Source organism: Mastigoproctus giganteus, chromosome 3, assembly GCF_048544385.1.
Source record: "Mastigoproctus giganteus isolate SK-2022 chromosome 3, ASM4854438v1, whole genome shotgun sequence".
Lineage (NCBI taxonomy): Eukaryota > Metazoa > Arthropoda > Arachnida > Uropygi > Thelyphonidae > Mastigoproctus > Mastigoproctus giganteus.
The window spans coordinates 45,648,001-45,673,934 of record NC_143577.1 but is presented as its reverse complement, the minus strand read 5'-3'; the positions used below and the strand labels follow the sequence as shown (position 1 = coordinate 45,673,934).

The 25,934-nt window shown below is 37.0% G+C and overlaps 1 protein-coding gene across 1 annotated transcript in view; it reads left to right on the top strand.

Annotated features, from left to right (window-relative positions):
• LOC150087928 (tubby-related protein 3-like) overlaps positions 1 to 25,934 on the top strand; it is a 106,858-nt gene that overhangs the window by 59,450 nt on the left and 21,474 nt on the right. The window contains exon 9 of the mRNA XM_090369966.1: positions 13,808 to 13,900. Within this exon, the coding sequence (XP_090226092.1) occupies positions 13,808 to 13,900 (93 nt within the window). The remainder of the gene's footprint in view (positions 1 to 13,807; positions 13,901 to 25,934) is intronic.

Genomic DNA, 25,934 nt, shown 5'->3' with positions numbered 1-25,934 from the left:
TCACTGTTGAAAAAAAGCCGTGAATTAGGGTTGAATTTGAAAGTGTCTGCAATTCTGCCCAGACACGATAGGAGGGAGTATATGATGAGAGCCTTTTTGATCAATTCGGCCCTGGAGAGATTGTGCAAGGGGCAGAATTTTTTTCAGCCTGGTCTGCATTTGTTAACAGAAGAGACTGCTTCTACAGGGATGGGTTACACTTAAATAGAAAGGGTGTAAGAATATTTGCTGATGCTATCGAGGCAGTGTTAGGTGGGTCGGAAAACTGCTAGCTTGGGTGGATACAAGGACTAATAGATTAACAGTAGCCACTGGCAGAGGTGAAAGTGATTCTTGCTCTGCTTCTATTGGAATGAGCAGAAGCCTGGAAAACAAGATGTAGGATATTTCAGAGATTGCTGGGAGTCATTGCGGTACAAGTAAACACATGGGTTGCATTAGGGTAGCTAAGAAAAAGAACAGGTGCATGTATACTTGCATGTACACTAATGCTAGAAATTTGGTAAATAAATTTGATGAATTTGAGGTATTTCTCAAAGAATCAAAGGTGGATATTGTAGGGATATCAGAGACATGGTGTCACACAGATATAAGGAATGCAGAACTGGAATTTGGGGAGTACAACATCTACAGAAAGGATAGACAGGATAGGAAGGGAGGAGGGGGTTATGCTATTAGTTAAGAAACACATAAAATCCAAGGAAGTGAAGCCAGTCGATCGCTGGACAGTGCAGTGTCGAGTCAGTTTGGTGTGACATAAGCATTGGGAAATCAAAACTGAGAGTAGGAGTGTGCTATAGGCCTAATGACTCTGAATGAGTATAATAAGAAACTGTACAGGGAAATAGAGTAGGCCAGTAAATCAGAGAGTCTTATAATGGGGGATTTTAATTTCCCAGATATTGACTGGAATTTGTGGGTTGGTCACTCACACACTAGCAAGGCTTTTGTGGATTTATTGGATGATTGTTTTCTACATCAGCATGTTTGGGAGGCAACTAGAGGGAGTAATACTCTTGATTTGATTATCAGTAGTGATTCTTCATGCATTAAGAATCTGCAGATGGAGGAACCACTAGGTGGCAGTGATCACAGTGTGCTGAAGTTGGATTTACTCAAAGAGGTAACTACCATCAGGGGTAAAGGGAAGGGTTATTGCTTTTGTAAAGGTGACTACGGTGGTCTGAGACAGTATTTAAATTCTATACAGTGGGACCAACTGATGATGTTACCAACAACAAATTCAAAATGGGAAGCATTCAAAGAACTTATCTTGGATGCTACTAGGCTTTACATACCAACTAAGAAATATTGTTCAAGGTTTAGGCCTAAATGGATGTCAGATGAACTAATGAGACATATGGCAGAGAAGAAAAATGCATGGGATACATATAAATTAACACGTGACACAGAAGCCTATGACAGATATAAGTTGATCTGTAACCAAGTTACAATGGAGGTTAGGCAGGCGAAGGCAGATTACGAGAAATCTTTGGCAAGGGACGCAAAGAAAAACAGCAAAGAATTCTTCAACTGTTGATGATCCTGCTCAGGTAGCTAACAAACTAAATGAATATTTTGCATCGACATTCACACATGAGGAGTTATTCAGTGAGGGGAATTCCAGAGGTGTATTCAACTCTGGCAGTAAGCTAGATAATCTTGTAATAACTGAGAGTAAAGTGGAGGAGAAATTGTTGAAGATAAACACAAGAAACGCACCTGGGGTGGATGGGATATATCCAGTTATATTAAAGGAGGCAGCAAAGGAAGTAAGCAAACCCTTAGCCATAATTATGAGCGCTTCCTTGGACTCGCGAGGTACCCATAGACTGGAGATGTGCAAATGTGACCCCAATTCACAAAGGAGGATCAAAGGCTGACACAAGTAATTATAGACCTGTGAGTTTAACTTCTGTTCCAGGAAAATTAATGGAGGCACTGGTTAACGAAGCACTGCAGGATCATTTAGACAAAACTTCAGTTATAACTCGAACACAGCATGGTTTTGTTAAGGGGAAGTCTTGCCTGACCGATTTGATTGGATACTATGATTCAGTCACAAAAGAACTGGATGCAGGTAATAACTTTGATATTATATACTTGGATCTTAGAAAGGCTTTTGATACTGTTGCACATGGAAGACTGCTGCACAAATTGGAGCAGTGTGGCATTGGAGGCAAATTGCTGCTATGGATAAGGGGGTGGTTGAGGGGGAGAAGACAGAGAGTGGTAATCAATGGACACTGCTCATCGTGGACTAATGTTATCAGTGGAGTCCCTCAGGGTTCAGTTTTGGGTCCATTATTGTTTTCTGTATTTATAAATGATATTGATGATGGTATATCAAGCTTAACGTCCAAGTTTGCAGACGATACAAAGGTTGGCAGGGTTGTTAAGGACACTACTGACACTATGCTGCTGCAACAGGATCTGGAAAGGTTGAGCAGATGAGCTGAGAGGTGGTAAATGAAGTTGACAAATGTAAAGTACTACATATGGGAAACAGCAACCCCAGAGCAACGTATCAACTCTGTGGTAGTACACTGACAGTGGTAGAGAATGAAAAGGACCTGGGGATAATTGTGCAGGCATATATGAAGTTCTCTGAGCATTGCAGATGGGCTGCAAGAGTATCTCATGGTGCCTTGTCAATGATATACAGGAATTTTTCTGGCAGGGATAAGGAGGTGATTATTCCCTTGTATAAGGCAATGGTCAGGCCACGCCTTGAGTACTGTATACAGGTCTGGAGGCCTCATTTCAAGAAGGATGTAGAGCTGCTGGAATGAGTACAGAGAAGGGCAACAAGATTAGTGAATGGAATAAAGGGTTGCTCTTACAAAGAAAGGCTTAAGTTTTGCAAATTACAGTGTCTGGAGACTAGGCACCGGCAAGGTGATCTGATAGAAGTGTATAAAGTTTTGAATGGTTTGAGCATGCTCAATGCCGATGGGATTCTTCCTCTTGCTCAGAATAATCACCTGAGAGGGCATAAATTCAAATTGAGGAAAGACAGATGTAGGATAGATGTGTGGAAATTTGCCTTTAGCCAGTGGGTAGTTGGTTGGTGGAACAGACTTCCATCCCTTGTTGTGGAAGTTGATAGCCTAAATAAATTTAAGGCTCAGCTGGATAGGTATTTCGAAAGAATGGAGGGGTGAAGTGGAAGTTTTTTTTTTTTTGGCTGATGCTGCATAAGCTTGCTTTCTTGCATCATGTGCCTCTGCTAATGCTAAAGACACTAACTCTCAGTTATTGTGGTGAAGCATCTCAAAATGCATTTGCGTGAGTCTCCTGTGTGGAAAGTCATTGAGAGAGAGAGAGAGAGAGAGAGAGAGAGAGAGAGAGAGAGAGAGAGAGAGATTGGAGTTGAGACAGTCACAACACCAAGTTGCAGCATAGATTGGTGTATCACAAAACATCATTGTCAGGTTGCGGAATTTCTAAGAGACTCAGATTATTAGATTATTCATAGATTTCTAGGTCAGGGCTATAGACCATCAACAATACCAAGGCAAGATTTCTCTCTCTCTCTCTCTCTTTCACACACACACACATTGCAGTTGACAGCTTGCATGCTTTACAGCAGCAACAAGGACACAGGTGTCAACCTAGACCACCAAAAATCATGGACATTGACTTTATTTAAAAAAGACCTACAGTATGTATTATATTAACACATTTGCTGCCACATATATTTGAGAGGCCCATTGAATGTGCTGTAATTTTCAGAATATTGAGAAATAACAATATTCTGAAATCCTTGACTCTGAAAGTTTGTAAATAATGGTTGAAAAGTAAAAGGCTAGAATTCATGGCTAAAAGCGAAAACTTACTTTTTGGGTTGAGCACTGTAAATCAGAACAAAACTAAAAATTTTATTGAAAGTTTATTCTCTATACATAAACTAACATCCACATAAGCAATAAACAAAAATAAATTTTTGATGCTAATAGTTAAATCAGTGAGCCGACGGAATTGAGCAGTTCATTTCATGTGCCTTTACTTTTACACCATACATATATTTACTGCTTAAGAATGACTGTCTGTATGCATTAAGGCACTGCACTTTGGTTACTTTTGAAAAGTTATGTGCATTGATGCAGCGAATGTGTTAAGTGCCCGACATCATTGGATTGCTGAGGAATGGCACCCTTCACATATGAGCCCAGGTACAGGCTACATTCAAAATTTTATTGATTTCTAGTGTTATATGAAAGAGGATACAAAACAATCCTGTGTATGTACTGGAACAGAATTGATTTGGTGGAGATAGATTTATGGTATGGGATGGCATTAGTCACTTTGCTTGTACAGAAACTCATTGCATGCAAGTATAGAGATGAGATCCTGTGACCCATGGACTTTCTTTTATGCTATGCTGACACTTTGTAGAGAGTTTATTCTGATGGATGACAACACTCAACACCGTAGGGGACAACTGGTCAACAGTAAGTTGGGAGATGACTGCATTGTCCATATGGATTAACTTGCTTGCTTGTTCTCTCTAACTGAATCCCTTGAACATGTATGGGATCCCCTAGGAAGATGCATTGCAGCCCATCCTGACTATCAAATGTCATTTAATTACCTGTAAATAAAACTTACACAACTGACTTTACAACAGCTCATTGATACATTGATTTTATTGATGCATCACAGGTGCAAAACTTGTCTGGTAGTTGCTGGGGCCATATACTATGCTAAAGTCATCTAAATACATGCCTTCAATGACAGTGGCAAAAACTGTTTCTGTAATCTTTTGATTGTTATGTTCTAATAATACCACAGCTACTTTGTGGTAGTATTAAAGTTTCTCTGAATGCTTTTGACATGCGCTGATGATATCTTTGCTTCAAGTACATCATGTGGTTTTTGTGTCATTGTACTTAGGCAAACATTGTTTGCACATGCTCTGAGCCCCTAATTGTTTTGGTGGTAATGTTTATTAGTTTTTCAGTGCTGCACTACAATAGATATATTACTATATAATAATCTTTGATTTATAATATCTGATTTATGAAATTCAGTCTTACAAACGAGAATTTTTGTTGCTCCAAATTTCAATTTGAAAATCAGTATGAACTCAAATCTCAACTTACAAACTTTTGATAAACTTCATCAAGGCCAGAAGATGTGATCTTTTGAAGATAAAATGGCAAAAATAAAATACCTTCATTATTTATGTAATTAATGGGTACTGCTTGATTTGATTGATTGATTTGGTAGTTGTTGGCGCATCGGCTTCTGTGGCCATATTGCACCTCCCAAGGTTTTTGAAGTACTTTGATCCAAGCCCGAGGCGGGAATCGAACCCGCGACCTTTGGGTTACCGGGCAGGTACTTTACCCACTCGGCTAGCCCGGTCGGCATGGGTACTGCATATATAGAGTATAGTACAGTACAATTTGTTGTAAAATTTCAATATTTGTGAAACGTACACTGTATATACTGTAGTACAGTTCTTTTTCTTTTCTTTTTTTTTTTTTTTTAAATTTAGTGTTGCTGCCACATTATTTTCTCATTGAAAAGGTATAGAACATCATATTTAGAATCAACAAGAGGAAAATTTCTGAAGAGAAATTTATTATTATTATTATTAGCCATATGGTGCAAGGAAGCCTGAGGCTTATGCTGCACCAGCCAAAAAAAAAAAAAAAAAAAAAAAATTTTTGAGTTACCCTGAGAGAGAGAGAGAGAAAAGTAGAAGGAAATCACCAAGAAAGAGAAGAATGATGATATCTAGCTCACCAGATGTGAGCCCCCTGGTATCTTAAATTGGGGCCCCCTGGGGAGCCCCAATTTAAGATAAATAAATGCAGTATAAACATCAAAATCTGGTAAACTCATTTATTGAACATCATTATAATAAAATTCTCACAATAAACTCTATTCTATATAAAAGTCTTTCACTATTGCATTTTACATATCCTGTCCTCACTTACAGATAATATCTTTAATCTGTATACAGTGGTACCTTGGATTACGAGTAACTTGGTATGCGAGTGTTTTGCAAGACGAGCAAAAATTTTTAATAAATTTTAACTTGATAAACGAGCGAGGTCTTGCAATACGAGTACAGTCAGACCTCGTATAACACGTGTTTACACTACACGAATTCGATCATACACGATTTATAAATAGGGGAACGATATCTTATATAACACGAACCGAATTCGCTTATGCACAATTAGCCTTTGTGTTTACAAGAAATGGCAGTCGAACGCAGAATCACCCCCAACCGAACGCAACCCGATAGGAATGAAGAGAAGATTTTGAAAATGTATTTATGGTTTTTTATATCAGTGAAGGGGAAACACATTTCACCATAATAACGTAAAAACCAACACAATTCCAGCTATCGGTATAATCGCAAAAGCAATTAGATCGAGTTTACTACCAGTTTATAACAGATTCACTCGCAGAAATGCAACAGGAAATTGTTTTTATTGTTTTATGGTAGTAACCCCTAGAAATGTGCTTTAGTAAAATGTGAGGTGTTAATAGAGTTGTTTCTGCCTTTACGGTGTTGTTTATTCAGTTGCTACACGCGCAGCTTTGTTTATGTGTATCAAGCGTGCCTCCTCGTTTTGTAATTGTGCTTTATTCCCTAAAAATGAGTAAAATAATTAAAAGGTGTGAAAAGGAAGCATCCTGGCGAAGACACTGCAGATTCAGAGAGAAAAAAAGAAAAGCAATATCGATAAACAGAGGCGGACTGGGTCAAAAATTCTTACCCGGGAAAATTTATAGTGGCCTCATACTATGGTTTATGGCCAAAATCACACCGGCCTCCGGCCCACCGGGCTACACGCGTGCAGCTTTGTTTATGTGTATCAAGCGTGCCTCCTCGTTTTGTAATAGTGCGAGCGATGAATCTGATTTCCGTGAAATCCTCAAAAGGAGGCAAAAGCAAGTGTCATTGGAAAGATTCCTTGTTAAAGTCGCACAAAAAGATAGCAGTGATTCCGTTAGAGACAGTGAAAGTCGTCCTACCCAATAATTAATAAATTCGATTGCTTTATGTATATTAAATTTAAATATTAAAAATATAAAAAGGTATGTATTTTGTATTAATCATTTTTACAGTATATGAATATTTTTGAGTTTTGGAACAAATCATCTAGGTTTCCATTATTTCTTATGGGGAAATTCGCTTTGATATACGAGTGCTTTGGATTACGAGCACGTTTCTGGAACGAATTATGCTCGCAAACCAAGGTACCACTGTATAATTATACTGGTGTTCAAAAGTAAAGCAATAAACTAAATTTTTTGAATAACTTCAAAAATGAATTAAAATAAAAAGTATACAGGTCACCCTTGCTATCCATGAGATATGCATTCCTCAGTATTACTGCATTTGGCAGAACCACAGTTGGAAAGACTAAGGTCCTTTAGAATATAAGGAGTCAGGAGAAAAACAGTAATTGCAACAATAAAATATATGAAAAAAAAAAAAACATTAAATTTTATTTTCTATTTATACAACATAGATATAATGATAAGGGTGACATACAAATTTGTATAATAAGAAAAACAAATTAAGAACAAAATGATGGTAACCCCTGATATATGCATAATACATTCACTTCCTGCACTTACTGAACATTTAGAGGAAAATAATAAAGGTTATAATAAATTTTAATTTAAATTACTGTATAAAACACATTTAATTTTTTTTTTCATTTATTGAGTAAAGCGGCCCCTAGCCTTAAAAAAAATCTGGCAAATCTGCTATACATATAGAAATAGTATAGTACATTATACAATTATTAACAATACAAATTTCACATTCACATTAAAATCAACTGTACTGTGCAATGGTCATCCCCTCAGCTACAGCACAACAACCTGGCAAGTAGGCTACAGCAGAAACCGATGAAGAGACACCGTCCACATATGAGCACAAGCATCACATCCTAGAAACTGATCATCACCAGTATTCTCCAAAAGACAAAGAGTTCAACAAACAGCCATCTACCAGCAGCCAAAGAGCTCAACAGAAGTTACTCATATTAACCAGCAAAACCAAGCTGGAAGAAGGTGTTACTGCAGGATCAAATCCAAGAAAAACAACTAAGGCTTCTTGCCAACTGCATTGGCAGGAGCAGAAGTGGACACCCATTCATTAAGGAAACAGAGTACCAACAATCCTGTACACCTCTGCAAAGAATTTTCTCTGTTCCTATATAAAAAATAACATACCATTCCATTTAAAGAGGGTACAGTCCACCAATTCATTCATTATTCAACCTTAACTCTTCCAGTTGCAAAAGTATATTCCTTTTCACGAAAACTGAATTTGCAAAATTTTGAAAGGCAATAAAATTTTTCCTTGTTTTAATACTTAATGGCTCAATCCCATCCACCAGACGAGTTACATTATCAACATTATTCAGTAAATATAAATCAGCATATTCCAAACATTTCAACACAACATGTTCTCATGTTTCTAGATGACCACACGTACAGTTGCATCTTGCTATGATTCCAAGACTATTCAGTTTAGCAAAAAATGATCCGAGACCTGTTAGTAAGAATGTACAACGTAGATTTGGTACTAACCAGATTGGTTTAATATAATTCACACCATTAACATAAGGAAAAAATTTGAATGTTATTCTACCTTTTTCCGAACAATTCCATCTGTTTTCCAATTTTTATAAAAGGAGCTCCCAAAATCCTCTTATTTTCATTTCTCAAGTCATTTAAAGTGTTAATGGCACCTTCGTAGCCAGGTGGGCAGGAGGAGCAGTGCGTAGCACACGCTTCTTGATTAGACTGGGGTTCAAGCCCGTGACCACCAAATATGGAGGATGCGGAAAGGTCAGGGAATGACCACCGCATAACCCCGGAGCAATATGGCCTTAGTTGCTAATGCTCCTAAAAACCAAATAACAAACAAACAAACAACAAAGTGTTAATTTCGATGTCCAGCAGCTCGGATTTTATACCTCTTCTCAAATAAAAGGATAGGCTTCTAAACACTAACTGCAAATCAAGTGGCATTTTGCCAGCTAACACTTGCAAAGCTTCTGTGGAAACCATTCTGCAGGCCATAACCATTTTGAGTAACATAACTCGATGTATAGAATAGAGTTTTCTAGTGTTGCTTACTTTGATTGCAACCCAGATTGATGCACCATACGTAACAATCAGCAGAAAAATGCAATCATAAATCAAATGGAGTGCTTTCCACTTTATCCCCCCCCCATTCCACCCGAATTATTCTTGAGATCATTGCAATAAATTTCTTCACTTTCTGTGATATATAATTAATATGCGGGATAAAGTTCAAGGCACTAGCAATACATATTCCTAAGTATCTAATCATTAACACCTGCTGTAAGGAAATACCATTCAATCTTATGAGCGAGGTCTACTAAGAGCCAATTTACCCTTCAACATCAGATTTTAGTTTTGGATGTAGAGATTGTCAACCTATGTAAATTACACCATTTGCATAATTCTTTCAATATGCAATCAGACCTCATTTCAAGCCCCTTTCTGGTGTGTCTGTGTACAAGTAATACCATATCATCTGCATTAGCTATTGTGTGTGAGTGATCAAATTCTCCTTGAGCCAATCTTCCAAAACCAAGTTCTACATTAAAGGACCAAAGACAGATCCCTGCGGGCAGCCTCGAGTCACACGACGCGTGATTGATCCAAAATTCGACTTAACTGTTACTGTGTGATTCCTAAAGTAATCCTTAATTATAGAGAAAATATTAAAAGAACATTAAGCCATCATCAATCAGTACACTGTCCCAAATAATGGAATCATAGGCACCAGCAAAGTCTACAAAAATTCCCAAGGTATATTTATAATTCAATTCCCGAACGTTGCGACTAAAAAGTGAAGTGCATCCTCAGTACCTACACCAGGAGTGAAACCATATTATTTGTTAAAAATGCCAATATTACTTCTTTGGTAGATAGCAATCTGCATGGCTAAAAGCTTCTCATAAACTTTACCAAGACCAGGAAGCAATGCAATAGGTCTATAGGAAGCAGGTGAACTGGTTGGAGATTTTAGGATAATCTTGAGCAGTGCATCCTTCCAAGGAGATGGAAATACACCATCTCTTAGACAGTTATTAAAAACTTGTAACAATTCGTTTGAATAAAGTTTAGAGAACTTTTTGATTACCTCTCCCTCTAGTAGGTCCATACCTGGACATTTGTTATTTTTAATGGACCTGGTGAGACAATGGTGAGAAGTTCATCATGGGTAAAGGGTAATTCTTCAATGTCGTTACCATATGACTCATTCAATGCCTGCATATGACGTTGTTCTAGATTGACACATGGGTTATCAGCCATGTTATCATTACCTATAAGGTGATGTAAGATTGCACTCATGAAATCTTCCCAACTACACGTCTCAGTGGTGCCCTTGCCAATAGAATATATAACATCAGCAGCTGCTTTGAATTTTCCAGTACAAATTTTATAAACCGAATGTCATGCAGGAAATAATGACCCAAGGGTCATTATTTCCTGCTGTTTTCACCAACATTTTCCAGCAGCCATATTTCTGTTTAGCGATAGCATGGGCATACTTATTACGAAGACTTTGATAGTCTTTCTTTAATCGAATAACTTTCAAGGTACTTTCCCTACGTTTACTCTTCTGAAATTGTTTCCTAGCCTTATTAACCTGTTTTTTCAATAGAGTAAGCTGAGGTGTCCATCACTTAACCGGTCTATGTTTTATCCATTTCCGTTTCATAGCAGCTACACACGCATCATAGATAAGTTTTTGCAAAAATCCCACAGAGTTTTCACCTGTCATGTTAGATAACTCAGAGAGCACAATCATAGCCTGCTGAAGACTTCTCTCAGTTATCCCAGTTTGCATGCTTAACAGAAAAGCACTATAATTGATTCAAGCCAACACTGTTTTCCCTGTGTATATTGATTTTCATAAAATATCGCACAATGATCACTCAATACCCAGTCAGATTTGGCTTTCCATCCACAGACAAATCTAGCGCCAGTTGAGTTTGTAAGAGTTACGTCTATGTTTGATTCACCATTTACTGTCCAAAAGGTGGACTCCTCCCCAGGTTGATTGTGAACCATAAGCTTCCGCTCCGCTATCATATCATCCCTCTATCATCAGCAGTGCCGCTGAACCAAAGTGAACTCTTGGCATTAGAATCAATTGCAAACAATACAGGCAAATCTCCTAGCTTATCAAGAACGCTATCCATGTAAACTAAATATGGCTGAATGTTAGAGTTGTATTTAAAAATATTGAAACAAATACAAATCCACCAATGCAGTAGACTGAATGTTAACACAAACTGCATGACTGCTACATAAGGATTCAATTTTGGTTAATACTAAATCAGAATTAAAAACAATTATTGCAGCTCTCACTTCTGGAGAAGGATTATATATGACCCTACAGAAAAGGGGATAATCAACTATCTTATCATTCACATAAGGTTTTTGGATTCAAGCAACATCGATATTTTCTCGTTGACATACAATTTTTATTTCATCTGCAACAGATTGAGAATGCTGAGCATTCAGCTGCATTATTTTCAAACCTTTAAACAAACTTATATTCTGAGTGTACTGATTTGAGTTACAGTAATTCGGACTATTGGCCCTATATACGAAAGGAGTCAGCCATATGCAATTTAATTAGTTTAAGTACGCTTTGATATTCTGGACACTTTTTGTCATGAACAGAATGGTCTCCCACATGATTTCTAGCAATACAGTTTGAACACGCAGCCTCTTTGTTAATGTCTTTGCAATTTTTATATGTATGGCCTTTCCCAGCACAATGGCTGCATATAGGATCTCGTCGTATACATGTTTTGGTAGTGTGCCCAAAACCCTGACAATTGTAACATACAGTCACAAGGTAGAAATCGTTTAACCTATATGACATCAGTCCAACAAACAAGTGCTGCTGTTGCATTAGAAACATTCTAATTCTTTGTGAAACCTCCAAAATCCATTTATTCCCAGAATCACTCCTGTTTCTACTTATGAAACAAACAGTGACCTTAGCAACCATCTCCTCTTTTGTCAATCCCAAATGTAAAAGATTTTTCTCATACATGTCACATAGAAGATCATCCTTCTGAACTTCCTTACTAACAGCATACATAATTAACTGGGAAATCCAAAAGCTAATCTGAGCCATGTCAATTGTTCTCACTTTTTTATTTCTTCTATGTCTTTTTTAGTTTGCATCTCTAAAACAATGCCACGATCAAATACTTTTCTTACCTTCCGTATCCTGACCCCTCTCAATGAGTTTCTCATTTCCTTATCCACAGCAATTCGGACATCTTCATTACTTTTAAGTGCAGAGTCGTCATTACCTTGAATTAATAAAATATGCTCATCATCATATGATCTAGCTGCTTCATCATCTGAGGAATTCACTTTCAAGCCAACAGCCTTTGCAACAGAAGTTACGTCACTCTTAACTACATCACTATAAAGTTTTAAATTTTTTTGGTTATCCATATCTTGCCTATAATTCTGAGCGGATTCATGCATACATTGTATCTGTTCCTTAAATTTCTCATTCTGTATTCCAAGTTTCAAAACCATGGCTTCAAGAAGATCCCATCTAGACAGTATCCCTCTGATTGAACTCCAATTGATACCACTCTCCTTGGCAAAAAGGAAATCTTCCAAATCTTTGTGTAATTTAAATGTTATTTTTGTAAAGCTATGAGTATTCTCTCCCCAGAAGTCACGTTTTTTGGACAACAGGATTAAAATTCATGTTTTCATTCTTAATTTCTTTTGAACACGATGACAAGATACTCGCTTCAGTGTCGTTCCCTATCTCAATTTTAGCTGAAGAATTTTCATTTTTCTCAGCCAAATCCATATCACTCTGAACATTTTTCTTAACTTTACGTAATTCCTTATCCCAATCATTTTTAGGTGCATTGATCTTGACTTTCCTCTTATTATTTCATCTTAAAACAGAAGACCTACTGCACGATGAGCACAATGATCCAACTGAACTTTCTTCCTCACTGTGGCATAACTGCCTTTGACATTGTGTTTGGATGGAATATTCAGGAGATCTACGTGGTGTCAGAAGTGCAATGTCCTTTTCATCCCCATTATCCTCACTATCCAATTCTGCATGATAGCTTTACCCGAGAGAACCTCCTCCCATTATAGAGACCTCAGAAGATTCTTTGCTTTGACTCAGTGACAATTTACCTTGAGATAAACTTGGATCCTGAAATTCTAGCTTATGTGAAGAATTCCAGTTTTTCCTTAATCTACATTTGAAATTTTCAGACTTAGTGGTCTCTAGCAACAGTGAGATCAGACTCCTTATCACCACTTTCAAGATTCTTAGAACCTGCAACCTCTTTCAATTCAACGCCACAAATTTTTTCTCAGGTGAGATCAACCCTGTGTGTATCTGACTCCATTTGATAAACAGTTTTTTTTATTATGAGAGGACACTAATAACCGTATGGGGGCACTACTAGCCTTCATTAACAATGGCTGTATAGGCGCCTTTACTATTTTCACCCCCCCCCCCCCTCATTTTCAACCCCCACTGCCCTCCATTTAGAGTATTATCCTTATAATAATACATTATCATCCCATGTCAACTTTGTAGCTTGTTATCTGGATGGCAGTTGCCAGTATCAAATTTTGATATTGGCAGCTATATCAAGTTACAAAAAAGTGTATTTGCAATAGCAATAAAAGTTTAGCAGTGGTATTTTTTATATGTACAGGTTATTTATTCAAAGTAGTAGGATGATATACAAACCTTATTTTTATTTTTAAGGAAACCAATGTTTTGGGATTCAAGGGCCCTCGTAAGATGACTGTAATAATACCAACCTTGAATCCTGATAATGAAAGAATCATGAAATCTTCTGTAAGTAGAACTCAAAAGTCACATTGTAACTTAAGTAATTATTCTTTTCATTTTATTGAATAATTAATTTTCTTAATAGACTTAGAGTAGGATTGAATTGGGACAGTTATTATATTTATTATATGGCTTAACTCCAGATGTGTTAAATAAAATATTATACTCTTAGTTTGTGTGCAATAAGAGTACGTAGAGATAAATAGTTGTCATACTAGACATATACAAATAAATTTTACACAAAGTTGTCAAAAAAATTGTGAAAATTACATCTGAGAGAGAGAGAGAGAGAGAGAGAGAGAGAGAGAGAGAGAGAGAGAGAGAGAGAGAGAGAGAGAGAGAGACTGAATTGTCAGCTAAATTTGCCAATGTGCAGCCACCCCTATATTCCACCTTAACTGAAAGACAAAAAAATAAACTACTGGCTGTTGAGATGGATTTTTGGCGAAGATCAGCAAGAAAGTCTAGGACTGAAAAAGTCAAAAATGATGTGATAAGGAACACAATGAACATCCAAAAAACCATTATTGATAAAATAGAGGAGAAAAGATTGGAATGCTGTTTTTGCTTTTCCTTAAAAGGCAAATCGAGTTCATCATTACCCTATGCACTTAGATTTTAGGGAAATTGTAACTCTTTTGAAGTAGAATTGAATGCAGACGACCAAGTGGTGGTAGCACAGGACGATGATGATGTAAATTACATGGGCAGAGAGTTACCAGAAGAATATGAAACATGGGGACTGACGGCTAATTTTAATAAGACAGAGTATATGAATCAAAGTGAGGATGTTCTGGATTTAGATGGAATGCAGATGAAAACTGTACAAGCCGACAGATCATCTGTGCAGGAAGTTGAGAGAAGACTAGGTAAAGGTAGAAAGGTCATAGGTATGCTCAGTTCTATGCTATGGAATAAAAATATTATTAACAAAACTAAATATCAAATATATAATGCAGTACTACAAAGTGTTTTATTATATGGATGTGAGACTTGTTCCTTAACTGAAAGACAAAAAAAATAAACTACTGGCTGTTGAGATGGATTTTTTGGCAAAGATCAGCAAGAAAGTCTAGGACTGAAAAAGTCAGAAATGATATGATAAGGAACACAATAAATGTCCAAAAAACCTGCAATTTACGGAGGAAAAACTGACAAATCTGACAGACCTTACTTTGGACCAGCATCTAAAAGAATTGATGGCAATCATCACTGAAATATGCGACGAGACGATTAAGAAGAAACAGAGAAGGCAAAATTCGGTTCCTTGGTGGTCCCCAGAACCTTTCTACTCTAAGGAATCATACAAAGAGTGCAAGACGAGATGTTCAGAGAGCTAGGAGAGATGGTAGACCTGAAGAAGAGATAAACCGCTTGAATGAAATATACAAAAACGCGAGGACATATTTCAACAATATTTACAAAGAAAAACCCTCCGCTTGGGAACGCTTAGTTAAACAAACTATGGACCAGGAGCCCTGGGGCTTGATCTACAAGCTGACTCTAGACAAAATTCATCCGGGGGAAATATTCTCCTCTGTACTTAGACCTGATAACTCCGAAACTCTGACATGGGCTGAGACTATGGAAACAATTTTGGATGAATTGATTATGCAGAATGAAACTGTACCAGAAAGTCCGGTACAAACAGGCATTCGTTTAGAACATCTTTCCTACGTAGGCCAAAGCCACGAAGATGATTTTGACAGACACGAAGTAGGTCTTGCTGTTGCGACTTTGCGTGATGGCAAATGCCCTGGACTGGACCTATTAGAAGTTAGCATAATTAAAAGAATCTGGAGCACCTGTCCCCAACTGATGATGAACCTCTTTAATGCCTGCCTACAATATGGATCCTTCCCCTCTCCTTGGAAAAAAGCAAATCTTAAATTACTCATTAAGAATCCCAACAAAACAGCAAATCAGGCAAATTCATACCGCCCAATCGCTCTACTTCCGGTCTTTGGAAAAATACTAGAGAAGTTAATTGTAGCAAGATTCCAAAAGCACTATAGAGAGAGAAACCTAAACTACAAATATCAGTTTGGCTTCACTGCTGGGATGTCTACAGTGGATGCCATTAACCTAGTTATTAATAACGTCTCAGCCTCCAATGAAAAGTATGTCCTCGGCCTCCTTGTGGACTTCAAAGGGGCCTTTGACACTGTTTGGTGGCAAAGTGTCCTGGAGAGGTTCCGAGAGGCCGGGGTCTCCATGCCTATTTATCGTCTCATCACGGATTATTTCCAGAATCGCTCACTTGTGGTCTCCAGTGGATCCTGCTCTGTTGCGAGACCTGTGACTCGCGGTTGCCCTCAGGGATCAGTTCTCGGACCAGTATGCTGGAACGTGGTCCTTGATGGGTGGCTGGCTGGCTACCGAACATAATTGCACTACTAAGATGGCTTACGCAGACGATTTAATTATCCTTGTTTCTGGAAACTCCAGACTACAACTTGAAATCCGTGCTAATGAAGTCCTATCAGACCTAGATGAGTGGTGTAGTACACATAAATTAACTATTTTTGTTCCCAAAACAAAACAAATTCTTCTCAAAGGAAAATTAGACCCAAATAGACCTCCATGTATTAAGATTAAAGAACAATCAATAAAATTAGTTAACTCGTACAAATACCTATGAATTATGTTAGATAACAAACTTCAATTCATTACCCATGCTAAATATGTACTAAGCAAAATCAAGACTTTGACAGGCAAAATAATCAGAATTACCAAAGGTTCTTGGGGTCTGAAACCCTCCACTCTCAAGCTGTACTACAAATGTATATTTATTCCTATTGTCTGTTATGCTGCGGGCGCTTGGTGCCCCAGTATACGCAGAGTCATGGTGGAAAAAATCTTGACTCAAGCCCAGCACTTCTTCCCGATTGCAACTTCAAGAGCTTGTCGCACAATTTCAACGTCGGCATTACAGGTAATCAACGGCAAACTACCAATTAAATACGAAGTGCTGTACAATTACTTTCAGTATTGTAGAAGGAAGGGTATTGCGGCACAGTTCAACCAGTTTTCTGTTAACCTGGACGTGCCAGTGAAAGAAGACAACACTAGATTAAGAAACCAGTTCCTCCAGGAATGGCAAAACGAATGGACTAATGCCAACACTGGAAGAATTACTACCCTTTTTATACCTCAAGTTTCCGAATTTGACAAAAAACATTGGCCCTGGTTTAACCCGGGTCTTCACCTAACTTTCCTTCTATCCGGGCATGGCAGCCTAAACTCAAAGTTATTTACTTTGGGTTTGGCTGCGTCTCCTCTTTGTAAATGTGGCTCAGAGGAGACAGTCCAACATATAATCTTAGAATGTCGATATTATGTAGACATTCGATTTGAACTTCAGGCATTGACCGAAGTTTACGATGTAAATAACTTCACCAAGTTTTTAGAATGTAAAGAAAATTATCAGGCACTGGCTAACTTTGCAGACAAGGCTTTCCGCAGAAGGAAAGGACTTGCCGACTGAGAATAATTATGTAATGTAATAAGTGTACTACCACTGTATATAGTTGCCTCCTTGGTATTAATCGTATTGTTACAAGACCTCTGATGAGGAAATTTATTTGTATTTATTGCCGGAAGGCAATATTAGCGTTCAGAATATATAAGTCGATTTGCCAGGATCAATGTTGGGTGGACGGTGTCCTGGGACTTCGGCCTGTAATAAGGTACATAAATTGTAAATCTTAAATTGTATAAATTGTAAATCTTACATTGTACAAATTGTAAACCATAAATTGCATAAATTGTAAGATATATATCGGACCTCATTGTAACCGAACTGGTAGGTCCTAACTATCTGTATAGTTCTATAAAGTTGTGAAGGTTAATATAGAAATTGGTGCCTTCAACAAATTGTAATAACTTAGTTGCAAGTGTTATGGATATACAGTTTGTTTGTAATCATTCCTGTGAAGATGCTGGATCAAGATGTTTTGTAAAATCACAAATTGTAAATAATGTACAGTTACTCTTCAGCGGCGGATAGGGGAAACCCTGGAGCCCACAGAAAATAATAAAATACTTTGAATACTTTGTCCAAAAAACCATCACTGATAAAATAGAGGAGAAACGATTGGAGTGGTTTGGCCATATGAAGAGAATGGAGGACGACAGATTGCCCAGAGGAGCCATGGAGAAGGAAAGAGAGAGGAAGACCAAGAAGGACATGGATAGAGGGTGTGAGAGCAGTGATGAGTAGAAGAGGACTGGTGGATTGAGAAGATAGGAGAAAATGGGAAAAAAAGAATAAAGAAATGTCTTTTCGATGGTTGAGGAGAACCGTTGTAATAATGGAATAAATGTGAAGAAGAAGAAGAAGAATTGAATGCTATGGAGAAAAACCAAATGTGAAGGAGGCTGAAAGCTAATTTAGTAGAAGGTGTGTACTGTGTCAAAAAAAATAAAAAAAATAAGTTAAGTTGCTCTGTTAGTTAAGAAATTTTAGCCTCATAAAATTTAAGATGGAAAATAATTCATTTTTGAAATACTGTTAAACACCTGATAAGTTTTTTTTTTTTTATTCATTAGCAATGTCCGATAATTTGGTGATGGGAAGATTAAACTCTGTCATAAAAAAAGTTGGAAATAATTCTGAAATGATCTTGAATATTAGTAAAAGTAGATCAAGATTTATTAATATAACCTCTCCTCCCAGGAGAGCTGTCTGGGAGGAGAGGTTGTATTAATAAATGAGGGGGGGGGGGCGTTAATAAATTGGAAGGAGCCAGGGACAAAATTTAAGGAGGCTGAAAGGTAATTCAGTAGGAGTTTTTACTGTGTTTAAAAAAGAAAAAAAGTTAATTAAAGTTGATCTGTTAAGAGATTTAGCTTCATAAATTTTCTGTCTTAAGACAGAAAATAATTAATTTTTGAAATACTGTTAGACACCTGATAAGTTTTTTTTAATTCATTAGCAATTTCAGATAATTTGGTGATGGGAAGGTCTTTTTTTATTTTTATGTTGGAGTTACTATGACATCAAAATATGCTGAGTATCATTACATTTGCTAGCTTAGTAGCTATTGTCAAATTATTGATTGGATAAAAAATGCAATCTCTGAAGAAATTCTCCATAACATTAATGAAAACAAACATAAAACTCACTATAGGGTGATTCCATGTCAAGTGGCCTAATTTTGAAGATTGTCCCTGCTCGACTACCTTCAATTTTGTTGAAACTTGGTGTAGATGTTTAAACAGGTTTCAAAAGAAGCTGTGCAAAAATTCAGTTCAAAATATAGTATGCTTGAGATACCAGCACCTTTTTTGTGTAGGTCACTTGTGTTATGCAGAGCAAATCACAAAAAATTTTCAAAGTTTTTTAAGTGTTACTGTTGCACAACATTGAGAAGTAATGCTCTGAAACTTGATATACCTAGTTAACAGCGAATGCAAAACTTTGGTGTTCAGGCTCAAAAACCTTCACATTTTTTACAATGTGGTCTAAAACTGGCACCAAAAATTTGTCGCAACAAATTTAAGCAAGAGTTTTGAAATAAAAACCTTTGGTACCTTCTTCTTTGAGAATTCCATTTAACATCTGCATGAATTCAGCCTAACTAAATATGAGCTCTTATACTTGCTTGCTGGCTAAGATATTTTCCTTCAAAGATAGACTCAAAATTTGACTTATTTTGAAATAAAAACCTTTGGTACCTTCTTCTTTGAGAATTCCATTTAACATCTGCATGAATTCAGCCTAACTAAATATGAGCTCTTATACTTGCTTGCTGGCTAAGATATTTTCCTTCAAAGATAGACTCAAAATTTGACTTATCTTTAGGGGCAAATATTTTAATGTGGGACACCTTCAATTCTCTCGTTTTTGCCACCATTGGAAAGAGCAGGTTTTAAGCAACAAGAATCATGGTTTTTCAGTTTTGTGTCTTGCTACTAAGGCCTAAAAAATGGCCTTAAACATTTTATATTTTCCACATAATATTTGCATACTGATGGTGAAGTTTCACATTTCAATAAGGACAGACTATTGCATTTACAAGAGTGAAATTTTCTGTGATTACTCTGCCCTTTGGTCTAAGGAGAAAGGATATATTGCCAATGCACAAAAAAATCTGTATTTTTTACAATGGGGGTGCAAATGGCAAGAAAAGAAGTTGCATGGATTTCGTTAGTGCAAGTTCCCAAGCCTGAAAAGTGGTCTTTATTCAGGATTCCAAGCATAAAGATGATATTCTATTGGTTTTTAAATTTGAAAGAAGTTATAACTGCAACAAAATTTATTTAAAACACAATACAATTTGAAATAAACAAGTGAGTGTGAAGATATTGAATCACTGCTTTGTAATGGACTGGAATTTTTCATTGATGGTTGATATTACTACTTAAGGCAAGCTATATTTCATCCCATTGTTGTTGTTTTTGGAGCTGGAAGATTGGCAATAATTTGTTGTTCAGGAATCCAGCAGACATCTTGTCTAGCAGGCCAGTGAAATGAGTGAGCTGCTCCATGAGGATGCATGAAATTTACCAATACATCATGTTCTTCAAATGAAATTTCACAAATATTTCCAATCCACCAATTATTATCATAAATACAGGCAATGTATTGGCCAGGTTGTAAATTAACAATTGGCACATATTGAATATTGGTTTCACTAGGTGTAGTTTGACACTGCAAACATGAATCTGTCTTGCATCAATAGGAATGAAGTGATGATTTTCTCTGATTCCAGCAATAGTATGAATCTTTTCTCTTGAAATGGCCTTACTTGCTCAATTTCCCCTTTAGAAACAAAACAGAATTTTATTACAGTCACATGCTTGTCACAAAATTCAAACAGGTTTCTTGGTGTCAGGATTTGGTTTTCAATTGGGCGTTGGAGACTTGCATGTGCTCCCAGTCATTTTATTGTTCCATCAGTTCCATTACATTGTGACTTGCCATGGCTAGTACCAAAGAAATTCCATTCAGCAGTGATATCAAAATCCTTCTGATGATGACACAAGTTAATAAAGTTACTGTATTGAGCTGCAGAACAATCTCTGAAGTAGTAAATGTGCCTAATTTCTGTCATGAAACTCTTCAAATATTCAATTAAGTTGGTTAGAAAAACATGCACTGCAATTGTGTCGTGTTGAAGGCAGTCATTGATTATGCAGAAACTTGTATTCTGAAGGTCAACATCCTTGTGATAAATGACGAATAGATGCAATGTAGCCTGGCTATTCTCCCAGTGGAACCCTTGAACAGCATCTTGCACAACAAATGAATAATTTTCTGCAAAATCCATCAAGATGACTAATTCTCCTGTCATTAGGCTTTCCTTTGTTGACTTTAAATGATAGCATTGATGTTTAGCAATGTAGTGATGACAGGAGAGGTTAAAATATCTTTTTATCAATTCTTCAATAAAATTTTCTGTTGTTAATTGCTTTGTGTCCAGTGTATCTCTGTCAGTGTGTATCCATTGCTTGAATTCAATAATATCTTCTGGTTCATTGTTTTTAAAAATATTCTCTAGAAACTTTTTCACACTGATGAAGCATACAATCTTTTGACTCCAAATCACAGACTGTTTTACCAGTGAGAACCTTGTAATCACATTCAACAGGACTTGCTGCTAGCATTAACTTGACATTTTGATGGATTGTGCATCACATACAGAATGTGTTCCTGGTGCACCGTGATGAACCACTTGGGTTGAAGTTCACAAAATTTAGAAAATCCAATGTCAGATCCATTTCTATCTTGATAAGTTATAAACATTTCCTTCAAGTTACTGAGTAGTAGTCACTTTTGCATTTGCATTTTTATTCCACCTGCATTTCTAATGAAAATGTAATCTTTCTTTCCAGGGCATATCTGACTAAATTCATCATCTTCAAAAAGCTTTCTTGACCATTCTTTCTGAGACACTAAACTCTTCCGTTGTTTTTTTTATGGACCAACTAACTGGAGCTAGTGTTAATATTTGAAGTATTTCTGAATGACTTGATACCATCAACTTTTCTTTCAATTCTTTCAGCAGCTCATTGTAATCTAAGCAATTTCCACACTGATGACTTGCACTTGGCTCCATGATGTCATTTGGACCCAACCCACCAATAGATGCAATTTTACTGGCAATTACATCTTGTACTTGACTTTCCATGCCGACCGGGCTAGCCGGGTGGGTAAAGTGCCTGCCTGGCAACCCAAAGGTTGCGGGTTCGAATCCCACCTCGGGCTTGGATCAGAGTACTGCAAAAACCTTTGGAGATGCATTATGGCCACAGAAGCCGATGCGCCAACAACTAACTAAAACAAACAAACAAAAAAAAAAAACAAAACTTGAATTTCCTTCCTTTTGGCGTAGCCTTGTGAGTCTCTTTTAGCCATTCACTAAAATTTCAGAGGAGAAATACCAATAGCCATCAAACTTGTGTTCAAGCTTTCAGTCACATGCATTTTGTCATCATGGTCTGATCCAGATGAAGTTGATGTTCCTGTTGCTGCTTTTCGGCTGTTAGACTCTTTTCTGCACGATGGACACAGCTTCTGGCCTGGCTCTTTCAAGTAGTCTGCCATTAACAAATCAATTGGTTGTAAACTTTTTTTCACCATATGATTTTTCTTCTGGAAAGGATTGCAACATGAATGCTGCAAAAATTCAAATTTTGTCAAAAGCAAAGCTTCATGATGTAGACAAATTGTGTCTTCTTCACCCAGTTTTAATCCACAATGTTGACCTATCAGCTGTTGTTCTTCAAATTCAAATTCTTTAAATAATTTTAACCCAGTTTTGCATGTATAGGATAGCACATGACATTAAGAATTATCCATATGACTGATGGTGCATGAGTCCAGCTTATCTCAGACTTCCATCCCATTCGACTTATCTCAAGAATATACTTCCATCCTTTGTTGTGGAAGTTGATAGCCTAAATAAATTCAAGGCTGAGCTGGATAGGTATTTGGAACGAATGGAGGGGTGAAATAGGAGTGGGTTTTTTTTTTGTTGGCTGATGCTGCATAAGCTTGCTTTTTTGCATCATATGCCTCTACTAATGCTAAAGCTAAATCTCCAGCAAAATCGTCTGATTCCATGACTTTCATGCTGACTAATAAGTGGACGTTTTTGCAAATAATGAAAACTTAATTAACTTTATTACAGTCAAACAATAAGAAATAGAGGAACAAAATAAACAAACTGTTAATCATGAAGATAAAACACTTTAATAACAGCATAGTTCAAATATCAGCTATCTGTACTTTTTTTTTTGTATGATTCTAGAATATTCCAGAGTTCTAGAATGTTCATCAGTTTTTTTTTTTTTTGTAATTCAAAAATATTCTAGAATATTCCAGAATTCTAGAATATACTTTATTTCTAGATTAATCTAAACATTAGGCAAGATTAAGGAAGTGTTCTGCAACAAAAAAAATCTCACAAAATAACAATATGGCACATAAAACTACTTGATATTTAGGCTTAATTTTAAGGCCTTAAGTGCAAAGACACAAAACACAAAATCTTTGCCAAAGATTTCTCATAATCTGCCTATTCTCCTTTGTGACTTGGTTACAGACCAAATTATATCTATCATAGGCTTCCATGTCACCCATTAATTTATATGTATCCCATGCATTTTTCTTCTCTACCACATGTCTCATTAGTTCATCTGACATCCATTTAGGCCTAAACCTTGAACAATATTTCTTAGTTGGTATGTAAAGCCTAGAAGCTTCCAAGATTAATTCTTTGAATGCCTCCCATTTTGAATTTGCTGTTGGTAACATCATCAGTTGGTCCCACCGTATAGAATTTAAATACAGTCAGTCCTCGTATAGCACGATAGTTGTGTTCCTAGAAACCCTCGTGCAATATAAACAACAGGCTCTATGGGAAAAATAGGGTTAGGTGCCGACCACCCAAGATTGAACACACATTTGTAATCAAAACATTACCAAACACAATAAATTATCGTAATAAAATACGTAAGTATTTTATTCCGACTATTACATAATAAAATATTGCTAGTGCTTTTGCTTCTATCGTAAGCAAACTTGTTTTTTGTTTGATTTTCTATCCAAACAGATGACAGCTATTCCATCTCTTCCAATTCTTTGTTCTTAATCTAATGGATTTTAATTACACTTTGAGTTGTTCCTGCTATAAAAGTTGTTTTTATTTTCTCTGCATTCTTTGTAATTCTTGGCGTTTCCTCATTTAGGCCTGTAGCATGTGCAATATCACATGGTCTTTCATTTCGCTCAAAGCGTTTCACAATTTCATATTTTTTCTCTATCGACAGAGGTGGACTGGGCACAAGCCTTACCAGGGAAACCACGGTGGGTCGGAGGCCGGTGTGATTTTGGCCATAAACACTAGTATGAGGCCACTACAAATTTTCCTGGGTAAGAATTTTTGACCCAGTCCGCCTCTGTTTATCAATATTGCTTTTCTTTTTCTCTCTGAATCTGTAGTGTCTTCACCAGGATGCTTCCTTTTCACACCTTTTAAGTATTTTACTCATTTTTAGGGAATAAAGCACAATTACAAAATGAGGAGGCACGCTTGATACACATAAACAAAGCTGCATGTGTGTAGAAACTGAATAAACAACACCGTAAATGCAGAGACACACTACGAACACCTCACTAGCTCAAATTTTACTAAAGCACCTTTCTGGGGGTTACTACCATAAAACAATAAAAACAATTTCCAGTTGCGTTCCTGCTAGTGGAATATGTTATAAACTGGTAGTAAACTCGCTCTAATTGCATTTGCGATAATACCGATAGCTGGAATTTTACGTTATTATGGTGAATTGCGTTACTTCACTGATATAAAAAACATAAATACATTTTCAGAATCTTCTCTTCATTCCTATCGTGTTGCGTTCAGTTGGGGTGATTCTGGTCCAACTGCCATTTCTTGTAAACACAAAGACGAATCGTGCATAAGCGAATTCGGTTCATGTTATATACGATATCGTTCCCCTATTTATAAATCGTGTATGATCGAATTTGTGTAGTGTAAACACGTGTTATACGAGGACTGACTTTACTGTCTCAGACCACCGTAGTTGCCTTTGTGAAAGCAAAAACCCTTCCCTTTACCCCTGATGGTAGTTACCTCTTTGAGTAAATCCCACTTCAGTACACTGTGATCACCGCCACATAGTGGTTCCTTTATCTGCAGATTCTTAATGCATGAAGAATCACTACTGATAATCAGATCAGATCACTTCCTCTAATTGCCTCCCGAACGTGCCGATGTAGAAAACAATCGTCCAATAAATCCACAAAAGCCTTGTTAGTGCCTGGAATTTGTTTTGGCAATATCCAACTACAACCAATCTGATAGATTTTAAGAAGTCAAAGGCAAAATCACGTTTCATACAAAGACAAGCCAAGAAGGAATCCTGGACCCGTTTTGCATCCAGCATTAACAGAAACACTGACAGCAAAGTAATTTGGAAAAAAACGAAACAGCTTTCTGGTAAGTTTCCAACCACACCTTCACCAATCCTCTCCTGGAATGGGCAAGAGCTATCTAATCCTTTGGATATAGCTAATGCTTTGGGCAATACATTTGCTGAAATCTCAGCAGCATCAGCTTATACTACATCTTTTCAGCGAATTAAAAACAAATCAGAACAGCATTCTATTAACTTTAAAACTGCCCGTCTTCTGCCATATAACAAACCTCTGCAATATTCTGAACTCTTGCATGCTATTAGAACAGCCCATAATGGTGCTGCCGGACCAGATGGGATCTATTATGTTATGCTACAACACCTTGATGAAAAAGCTTTTCTCCTCCTCCTGGTCCTTTACAACCATATTTTTTTAGAAAATATTTATCCAGCTTCTTGGCATCATTCTACTGTTTTGGCTTTCCTAAAACCTGGAAAAGATCTGACCAACCCCCATAGCTACAGACCGATATCTCTCTCAAGCTGTCTTAGCAAAATCCTTGAAAAAATTGTCCACAGTAGACTCGTCTGGATCATAGAGTCAGAACAGGTAATGGGCCATACTCAATATGGCTTTCGCCGACCGGGCTAGCCA